The sequence below is a fragment of the Echinops telfairi genome, unplaced genomic scaffold (assembly GCF_000313985.2).
Source record: "Echinops telfairi isolate 266 unplaced genomic scaffold, ASM31398v2 ScPeMD7_7474;HRSCAF=8512, whole genome shotgun sequence".
NCBI classification, from domain to species: Eukaryota; Metazoa; Chordata; class Mammalia; order Afrosoricida; family Tenrecidae; genus Echinops; species Echinops telfairi.
Window position 1 is genome coordinate 5121518 of NW_022111378.1, and position 10788 is coordinate 5132305.

Here is a 10788-nt window from a genome sequence, read left to right on the forward strand (position 1 = left end):
AGGGTTCACTGTAGATGATACCACACCGATGCTTATTTGGGAGAAGAGCAGGGGTACCAGCCACATGCCAGAGCTTCCTCTCTTATTGGAGCTTTTTTCCTCTTTAAAAGCCTTCTCCAATTAGGCAAAACCTCATCCTCATTCCCAGGAATTGCATCTCTTTGGGAGAAGTTCCCTCGCTGAGTCAATGCTATTGCAAACCACCTGCCTCGCCCCTCTCCACCACCCCTCCAGACCAAGCAGAAAGGGTGGGCAGGGGAACGAGCTCAGGATTTATTTCGGGACTCAGCTCACTAAAAATACCCCAGGCTTCCCGTTTGATCACTCTCCCTGATGACCTGAACGGGGCGCGGCCGCACAGCCGCGCGCCCCACCCTCGGCCCCTCGCCTTTCAAGGAGAAGGGCGTGGGGCGGAGAAGAGCCCCGCACCAGGGCTGTGGTCGGCCGCACTGACGTCAGGGCTTCGCTGCGCTGGCCCGGCCACAGAGCTACCTAAAGGAGAGGGGCGGGGACGGGGCCGCCTCGGCTGGGATTGGTTGGTTAAGTGCGAGCGGCTTCTCGGATTGGCTAGCGAGGGCTTGGAGAGCGTCCCGCTCTCCAATGAAAAAGGCCCGGGCGCGTCCGGCCGCTCGCAGAACTCACCCCGCGGCCGGCGACTTTGCCCATTGAGCTGCCCAGGTCTCCGCCGCGCGCGCTCGGGCGCACGCACCGCCAGAGAAGCTCGGCGCTCTTTCTCCAGCTCGGAAGAAGATGGCAAAGGTGGCTAAGGACCTCAACCCTAAAGTTCAAAAGGTGAGCTGCGATCTGTCTTCCCTTGCCCACATTCTTTCTTTCCCTCCCGGCTTTCCTCGCTTATCCAGTGAAAACGCGGTCAATGCCAAGACTTCCTAGAGAACGAAGCAGTTGGGAATTGATGGTTGAGCTAACAGACACACATCCTTAAGAGCCACTGGGGTTTCAAAAGTGGGTGGGAAAATGGAATTGAAAGATAAGGAAAATTTCCCATGAACTTTCTGAAACCTCCTAAGTGCACTGGTGATTTACTTGGTGGTGCTAATTAAAATGTAACTAGAGTAATACTTTTTTTTTCTTTGTAATCCTCTGGTCTTTAGGATTGAGAAAAACCTAGTTTGTCCAGTTCCACCTCCTACGGTGAAAGTAGGAGCTAGGGGGCATGAACGTTATCTCTTTTTGCTTTCATCCAGTGGGGCTTTCCCCACTTGGCTTGTGTTTCGCGCGTTTATTGTGCACACATACAGACACATACACACACACCCCCACACACACACCTTCTTTGTTGATGATATTGGCAGTGGCAGCAGTTCTAGCACAAGGGAACAAGCTTCTGTCCCCAGGGTCAGCACGTTTCCTTTTCAAGAATGGCTGGCCTGGTGCCCAGAAGGTCACGGGTAAACCGCAGAGGAGGCCTGCAGCTGTCCCTGTAGCTCCATCACTCCTGAATCACCTGAATGTAGCCGGAGAAGGGCACAGGCTGGCGTCTTAGAGGGCATGTCAGTGGGAAGCCGCTGAGACACACACCAGACTAGCACCCTTACTTTACAGCTGGAGACACGGAGGCCCAGTGTCACAGGGAGCCAGCCCCACCGAGCTGCAGAAATCCCGTGTTCCAACCCTGGCTTGATCACTTTCTAGTTGTGCAGTATTGCCCAAAACACTTTTCTGAGCTTCAGTTTACCTGCTTCTAATGTGGAATGATAGTTCCCATCTCCCTCCCAGCAGCTGCAGCAGTGATGGAGAGACCCTGTGGGTCACGCTCCCCATCGGTCATTCCTAAACTCTGGTTTGGGGCAGTTCAGCCTTGCTGAGCATCAGCATGAACGACCTGGGAGCTAAAAGGAGAGGCCTAAAGAAAAGACAAGGGCAGAGCCATAACAGAAATGCAAGCCTGCCCTGGGGTGGTAGGCATCCCGCTGACTTACAGCTGAGGCCGAGCCCTGACAGTGCTTGAAGAGTACAGTGTGCCTGTCTGAGTCGGCACACCAAGCCACACCGGATCAGGACATGTTTCTAGAACCTTCCAGGCCCTATTGCATTTGGTAGACTATTTCCAGAATCATCTATCCTTCGGTGTAGTGCTTATGACACTGCCTTTGCACAATACGACTTACACCTAATGGTTTAACACAATATGATTTACACCTAATGGACTAGGCATGCACCTGTCTTCCTTCCCTATACATCTTTCCCAGCTCCTTGGGGACATACCCTTCTTGTTGCCCTCTGTTCAGTACAGTATGCCAGACACAGCAGGCCACAGAAAGTTCTTCAGCGAATGACTTTTATCCATCTGGCCAAGACCCTAGCCCTTGCATGTAGGACATCTTACATCTGATGCAATGTTGTTTTGTTCACTCGTTGTAGCACTGGAATATTTATCAGATGTAAGATGTGTCTAAACTGCGTCCCCAAATTCTGCTAAGGTAAAGGTTCAGGGCTAAGATAGCAGAGTTCCGCTGCCCTCTGGAAAACCAAAGGCTTTCTCGGTATTTTCACAACACACTGGTGGCTGGATAATGTGTGAGTGGAGCCAGTGTGTGTGTGAACTCCCCCTCCTCACAGGCTGGGGGCTCCAGCTCTCAGGGAGCCTTGTTTTGCTTTTCTTCTGCATAGGAGAGTGTGATTATCCAGATTAGAGGTGGAACAACGTCTCCTTCTTGACACCCGACAGTGCCAACTTCCTTGGCCTGCTAAGAGTTTATTTTTCCATTTAGATCCAATTACAGGCTTAGAGAAAGAATGTGGTGGGTAAAGATGAAAGGGTAGGTTTTTTTTTTTTTTTTTTTGCTCTTGGGACTGTGACAATCCGAAACTGGCTCACCACTCTGAGAAGGAAGGATGGGAGAGGGGAGAAATGGGCCTCGCTGAACACACCACAGTGTTTAAGTGCTGTGTCATACCAACAGCATGCTGAAAAGCTTTTTATTGCATATTTACTTTTCCAATCTGTAACAGTGGGATTTTATAACGTTTGGCTTCAGGGTGCACAATCACACTTAGACATTTTGAAATAATTTCATAGTCTCTTGGAACTGTAAGGGACCTATTTACATGGAAATGATTTTCAATGGCTTCCATAAGCCGCCTCCACGGACCTGCTCCACTCCCCCAGGGGAAGGAGGCACCAGGAACCCTTGCAGCTGCAAAGTCATTTAAAAGGCATCGAGAAAGAACATAAAATTCAAAAGTGAGAGTCGTAGTGAGAGCAGTAGCCCTAGAGATCAACTCCCCAATCTCAGAAGGGCGAAGGAACTTCCCATGGTGGAGCCCGGAAACAGCTCTTCCCTCCTTGTGTCTCTGTCGAGTCCAGCTCTTCCACTGGCCTCTTGCTGCCATCATTTGATTTTCGACAAGGAAGGAGAAAGATTCCTAGTGCCGAGAGGACCCTGCTGAACGGTGAGATGGCCAACACCTCATGGTCATTGCCCGTGGTGGATTTGTTCATTATGTGTTAAGTCTATCGAAGAAGACTGGCTACTAGTACATGCTGTGGCCCCAGATCTGGTTTCCAAACTCCACTCCACTACTTTCTAGCTTTGTGCTCTTGACCAAGGTAACTAACCTCTGAGACTTTTTCTTCTAATCCGAAAATTGGGGAGACAGTAGAAGCTGTCTTTTTATCACTACCTCCAAAGATGGTGGTGATAATTAGATGAACTGATACACATAAAGGGAATGAGCATTCAATAAGAATGAGTCACTATTATGTCAGTAGTAGTCAAATGTTCCAGTGCGTGTATGAATACCGAAAGGGTTCGTTTGGAAGGTTCGTTCATTGTATGTATGTGTGTATGCATGTATGCCTGAGCAATCTGAAGGATAACCAACTCCCACCCAGCGGACCTTAAACCAGTTGCTCAGCCGTGATAAGAGGGGACAGCGGCCCATCTTGTCTTCATTCTAGAACAGCAGCTACACAGAGTTTGTCCTTCTGAAAATAGATCACCAGTCATTGAGCAAGTCCCTTTAGAGGCATAAAACATTCCACCTAGAAGGGGGCTTCGAGCACTTCTCTCTTTTCGGATAAGGAAACCAAAGTTCAGAAAGGTTGAACTCCTGACTTAGGTTGCTGACAAACAGTGAGGCCTTTGGCTGTCAAAGAGGTATTTGTAGGAATCTAGGAAGGCTCAGAACATCGAGATCTAAAGGCATGCACATCGTTGATGGTGGTTATGCCCGTGGAAGTGTTTATTTCCCGCCCCTCAACACAGTGTCTGAGGAGTGCTGAAAGATGGCATTTTAAATGCATTGCCAACATCAGCTTGCTCTCTCCCCACACATCATACCATGTTCCTCTTGGCTCTCCTGTCCTCCAGGTTAGACATTCTTCCATGCTCCCCCTTCCAGCCTTCACCTTCAGGCCCAGCTATGGACAAAGATGTTGGCGCCATGCCCAGGTGTGCTCGTCCAACAACAACATGGTGTTTCAAGACTTACTGTTGGCTCATGAAATCTTAGAAACGTATTAAGCTGTCACTTAAAGACCTTAGTACCCAAAGTATTGGAGACACGCCATTAGGTGTATAAGCAAATTCGCCGTGAAGAAAGCATTATTTTAAAAGGAGAAAGAAAATTATAAGTGCCCCTTAAAGTTAATTTCTGCTAAGTTGATTCCAACTCGTGGTGACCCAAGCATAGAACCGCTCCCTATGATTTTTTGTCTGTGATCTTTATGAAAGCAAATTGCCAGGCCTTTCTTCCATGGCGCCACTGGGTAGATCCCAACCTCCAATCTTTTCTCTCCATATTAAGTGATTGAGTTAGTTTATTGTGCCAACAAGGCTGATAAACACATGCGGGATTAATTCAAGGGTGGAGGGATAAATGGCTCAGTGAGCCTCGCCTTTCTAGTTCTCGGGTCTCTTGCTTTGTGATGGTCGCATCAGGGTGCAGCTGCCTTAGCAGCTCCCTGCTTCAGCTTGCAAAATTAGACTGACTTCCTACAAGACATCCCCAAAGAGAAGCCATATGGACCTACCCCGATGCAGCCCTGGGTGCTGGAGCAGCCGTGTGGAGACCCCTGTCAGCGCTGAGATGCTTACACGTTCACTGACTCAGCTTTCCTCCTGCAGTCAGCCTCATTATGTCTGCTTTGTGAGATGGAGGAGGACTTTGTGGACTGGTGTTGGACATATGGGTTAATGGGTTAATGTTGGACTTGTGGGTTTGGGCAGCACTGAGTTGGGATGTTTTATTGATGCACACTTAACCTATGTGTAAAACTCTCTCTTATACATGAGTTTCTGTGGATTTGTTTCTCTAAAGTACCCAAACTAATACAGTGATCAACAGTAACAAGGGAGAAAAGGCCTGGGGGGAGATCAGCAAAGGCTGAGGGTCTGGAAAGAAGGACTTCCCCAAGGCTCGTGTGTATTTGTCCCTCCCACCAGTGGGCATAAGGTATTGAGTATAGAAGCGATGGGATGCTTTCTGCTGGCTCTGGGGCAAGCCGAGCTCCAGGGGAGGCATTTGATTTGACTTTGGGCAGGAGAAGCATCCTTTCTTTCCAACTTCAGCATTCATAATAATTGGTGTATAATAAAATAGGGATTTGGTATGAAGAGTAACTGATCTTGATTGCTCTTATCTCCTGGCTGGTGGCTGGCCCCTCCAACATGATTTACAAATGCTTTAAAGCACCAATTGCGGCCAGGTTTGAATCATTGCAATGTTATTGCTAATTGCTGTCGAGTCAGGCTTCAACTCTGGGTAACTCATGTACAGGAGAACAAAACCTTGCTCACCTGGGTGCCATTGTGTGTTCTGAGTGTCTTCCAATACAGGGGGCTCATTTTCCCTATATTTATGAAACAATATTCTGCTGTGATCTGTAGGGTTTTCATTGGCTAATTTCACTGTAGGGTTTTCACTGGCTAACACCACCACACCATTCTTCCTAGTCTGTCTTAATCTGGAAGCTCTGCTGAAAACGGTCCACCCCATATGGATGGCCCTCCTGCTGTTTGAAATCCTGGTGGCATCGCTTCCAACCTCACAGCAGCAGCAGCAGGACATCACAGAACAACATAGGAACAGTAGTCATCGGGCAGGTCATTTCTCCTACGAAATAGAATAACAGGGCACGAGAATTTCAGATACCTCTGTCTCCAGCCCACTAGCTACTCTTTCACACTTATTGAGAGTTATTTGACTCTTTCTTGTATAATAATAACCGATGATGGCAAGGCAGCCCTACAACTCAGTTCAGCTGAGTGTAGATTTATGGAACAGCTTTTTAGCACATCCAAAGTGCAGAGACAGCTGCTGCTCTTTAAATGCCTTCCTTTGGAAATACCCCTCCTCCCATTTCATGTGATAACAGGAAGGGACTGGCAGTGTGAGAGCTGTCAATATCTTGCCAGGTGCAGAGCCCCCCGGCCGCTTCTACAGGAGCCCCTCAAGATCATAAAATGCTCCAAGATTTCACATGGCGTGTTCAGAGTGCCCTGAACCCAACTTGGAGAGTCTCAACTATCGACACCATATTATCTGCAGGAGCTCCAGGAAATGATCCTATGATGCTAAGACTTACATGCAAGTTAAGGAGCCCTGGTGATGGATTGGCTCAAGCACTTGCTAGTCAAAATTCAGCAGTTCAAATCCACTAGCTACTTCATGGGAGAAAGAGGTGTCACAGGAGAAAGGAGTGTTCTACTCTGTCCAGTAGGGGCGGTATGTGTCAGATCGACACCATGGAAAGGATGTTTGTTTTCCTTATGGGGGGGGTTGCTTTTTTTTTATGGGGGGGGTTGTTTGTTTTTTATTTTGATAGCAAGAGTTAGCGTCCCTGAGTAGTGCATTCACCCAAGTATTTGAATGCTGACCAAAAGGTCAGTCATTAAATCCGTTCAGAGGCACATTGGAAGAAAGGCCTGCTAATCTACTGCTGGAATATCAGCCACTGGAAACCCTATGGAGTACAGTTCCACTCTGACACATGGGGTCACCGTGAGACAGGGTCGTCTCCATGGTAGCTGCATTGGTTATAGAAAGAGTTAAGCAGGAAGCTGGGTCTTGTCTGTGTACTGAGCCTCTGGTTATAAGCCTAAATAAATGATGTGGAAATTCAATTTTGCTTTCACAAAAACAGAAGCAATAGTGCAATTGCAAAGCTTCATAAAACTGTTTGGCTTGGGAGCTTTTATTTTTAATGAGGAAAGAACTTTTTACATTTTTATGGTCAGATAGGACTTGCTTTCATGTTTGGTCTTACTTTTTATCATCTGTTTGGACAATTGCCTCCCAAGGATTCTGCCAGAAGATTTGCCTGTCCTTTGAAAAGACAGACAAGTTTTGTAAAAGCAGACGATTGGGAAGGAAAAGCATCTCCTGAGGAGATACATGGTGCTGGCTGCTTTCTCATGCGTGCTGTCATCCTAAAGACTACCATGCAACAATTGTAGTGTCGTTTTTCTAAGATTAAGAGTTTAAAATGACTTGCCTACTGCCATCGCTGGAGTCCCTGGAAGAAGCAAATGGTTAAACGCTTAACTACTAGTTGAAGGATGGCATTAAACCCCACCTGGGGGTGTCATGGAAGACCAACCTGATGACCTGCTCCCATAAGGCTAAAAGCCCTACAGAGCAGCACGAGTCTGCACCATGGGGTCACCCTGAGTTGGCATCAACTCCATGGCAACTAACAACATCAAGCAGGCCATGTGATGGAAGGGTAGGAACCCTAATCCAGGCCGCTCCAATCCTAAGGGTTAAGCTCCTTGCACATCAAAAGAAGCAAGACAGTGTTCATCAGTTGGAGAGGGACTCATTAATGACTATAAGCTCCACACATAGATCACGGCCTGTCTACTGACTGACAGCCTGATTCAGGCACCAGCCACATTATCCACATAATCTAACTCTCTCATCCTTAGGGGTCACTGCCAGTTGTGGTATACACCCGTACCCCCCTACTTGGGTATACTTGGGTGGTATGCAACCATTACCAGTCAAAGCCATGTATTTAACAAATGGCTTTCTAGATTTCTCTTGATGTGCTAGCAGGCTTTTCCAGATCTCTGTCCATTGGTGACCTTTTAAGGAATCATGCAATATTATCCTGAAAGTTGCCTAAGAAGCAATGACACTTAGGGAAAAAAATCCTAGAGATGCTAGCTCCAGAGCTTCCAGGAAATTCTATCCTGGAGATAGGCTTGGCCTCTGGAATGTACATCTCTACATGCCTGATCAGCCTGACTCATGATCTATCTAATAGCATGTGACTCAGGACCAAGCAAAACACTGGGTCCAGGGCTCCCCAGGACAAGCTTTAAAAGGAAATACAATTGCTGTGGGTAAAGAAAATAAAGCTTCTGTCTAGCAAGTCCCCCCTTGGAAGGACCCAGAAAACTGGTGTCCAAACCAGTGCAAGGCAACGATTGCACAACCATATGACTTGCTTATGGATTGCTTTTCTTCCAGTATTGAACACTGGATCCTTTGTAAACATTGTCTTGGGAGATGAGTAGGAATGAGTCATAGCATAAAATGGCAGAGTGGGACATAGTGACCTGTTAAGTGAGTCCCTTCATGCAGCAGATGAGCAGAGAGAGGACTGGGGGAGGCCCTACAGACCCCTGCTTCACGTGGGATATAACTGAGGAGTTCCCGGTTCAAGGTGTGCTCACTGCACCGCGTATGAATGAAGGGGAAAAGGTGTCTCCTCTACCCTCTGCCTCCGGGTCCTGGGCCCATGCTATCCTGTCTCATGTGCATACTTGAGAGGCCATGAGAATATTTTGGCTGTGGACTCAACAACTTTAGAGTGATGCTCAGAGGTGGTTTCCAGAAGTGGTGAAGTGCACACTCTCTTAGGGTCCTGGTGCCGATGCAGAGGAAAGATCACCTGGGGGTGACTTTGAAGAATGGAGATTTATCTTCTCACAGTTTAGAAGATTGGAAGCCCACATTCAGGGCACTGGCTCTAGTGGGGGGTTCTCACTCTTGTCAGGGAAGCAAAATTCTTGTCTCTGCGTCTCTAAAACCAAAGCCAACCAGCATTGAGTCGATTCCGACATACAGCCACCTGACAGGGCAGAGTAAAACGGCTTCCCCTTCATGGGAGCAGACAGGTTCCTCTTTCTCCTGTGGGCTGACCGGTGAGCTGCTGACCTCGCGACTTCTCCAGTCCCGGGGTTTCTGATCCCCTGGTGCTCCGATCCTGTGCTGCGGCTCCCGCAGTCTGGGCTCATTCATCTCTGGGTCCATACTGCTTCTCATGATTTAGCAGTGAGGGGGGTGAGGACACACCTTCCACTGAGATGCCGCATCCACCTAGCAGAGAATACAGCCGCTGTGCCCGAAAGCGATGACATCCAGTCAGGGGTTAGAATTCTCACACGTGCCTTGGGGACCACAATTCAATTCCTACTGCTTAGAACGAAACCAAACTCATTGCCATTGAGCCAATTCTGGCTCACGGTGACCTTATGGGACAGGATAAAATTGTCCCCTGTGGGTTTAAAAGACTTTAACTCTTTATGGGAGCAGAAAGCCCGTCTTTCTCTCAATGAGCAGCTGGTGGTTTCTAACTGCTTATTTTGCAGTTAGCAGCCCAGCCCCTTACCGCACACCAGCAGGGCTCCTTAGAATGCTGGGAAGTCCTGCCACGTGATAGGTCTGTCACCTCTGCCAGTTGATTGATGATCTTCATTTGAGAAATGGAGTTATTGATAGTTCTGCCTCAAACTTTGGGCATTTTTTAAAGATATGTAAAGTTCTGGGATGCATGGGGAGTCCTCAGTCGCATCTCCTGCTGTTATTCTGGCCCACTCCCAGCCACACAACACAAAAGGCCCATAACTACTTAATTGCTGGAGCTTGGGAGACTAACTCATAGCAACCCTGTGTGACAGAACTTCTCTGTGGGTTTCTGAGCTAGTAAATCTTTATGGGTGTAGGAAGCCTCATCTGTCTCAGCTTTTGGTTTTGAACTGCTGACCTTGCAATTAGAAGACATACAAGCAACTCACTTCACCCTACAAGGTCATTATCAGTCAAAATCAAGTCGATGGCAATGAATTTGTTTTTTTGGGTGGGGGAGGCCAAGTTTAATATACCTATATCACATGTGGTTTCTAAGATAGGCGATTGCAGAATCTTATTCTTGTGGCTAAACTTGGGTCTTACCATCAATACACTTAGGCCACGTCATATGCAAACACTGAGACTAGCAACCATTTGCCATGGGTGTCTGGTTACTGTGCCTTCGGCGGGCAACGCTTGTCTTGCTAGGCAGTAGGTAGTCCTTGGCTCCAGTTGTGTGATCTTACATTACTTGCCTTCTCCAACCCTCAGATGAAGCCTTGCCTATAAGGATAATCCTGTAGTCCTTCATTTAGCAAGTATTTCTTGAACACCTACTTGATGAAGTAGTCCTAGGTCCTGTGCAGGTAACAAGAAGGATTTAACCTGGGATGATGTGATAGGTGGGTTTTATGTCCCAACCTGGCCAATAAGAACATGTGGGATTAATAAGGTCGCAGTTTGATTGGAGGGCAAAGAGAGAAATGGCTTAGCGAGGCCTACCTCTCTCTTGCTCTGTGGTGATCGGACCAGTGTCAGGCTGCCTTAGCTAGTTCTCTGCCTCAACTTGTGAGCTACACTACCTGGGGGACACCCAACTTGTGGATGGTGTCACTAAAGCGTGAGGTTCCTTCGAGACCTGCTTCGCCACACTGCTGGTATATACATTGTTTGAACTTGGGACTGTTGGATCCTGTCATCTGGCTGATTGTTGGTGACCCGTCCTGCTGTTTTCTGCCTCTGGCT

General features: G+C 47.8%; 1 protein-coding gene across 2 annotated transcripts in view; it reads left to right on the plus strand.

The window, feature by feature from the left end:
* Positions 1–683: 683 nt before the first annotated feature.
* Positions 684–10788, plus strand: part of LMCD1 (LIM and cysteine rich domains 1) — a 72347-nt gene continuing 62242 nt past the window's right edge. Inside the window, exon 1 of one of the 2 annotated variants that reach the window (XM_004714108.2) lies at positions 684–792. In XM_004714108.2, coding sequence (XP_004714165.1) covers positions 751–792 — 42 coding nt within the window. In that variant the 5' untranslated portion in view covers positions 684–750. The remainder of the gene's footprint in view (positions 793–10788) is intronic. The other variant, XM_004714109.2, reaches the window with a different exon arrangement.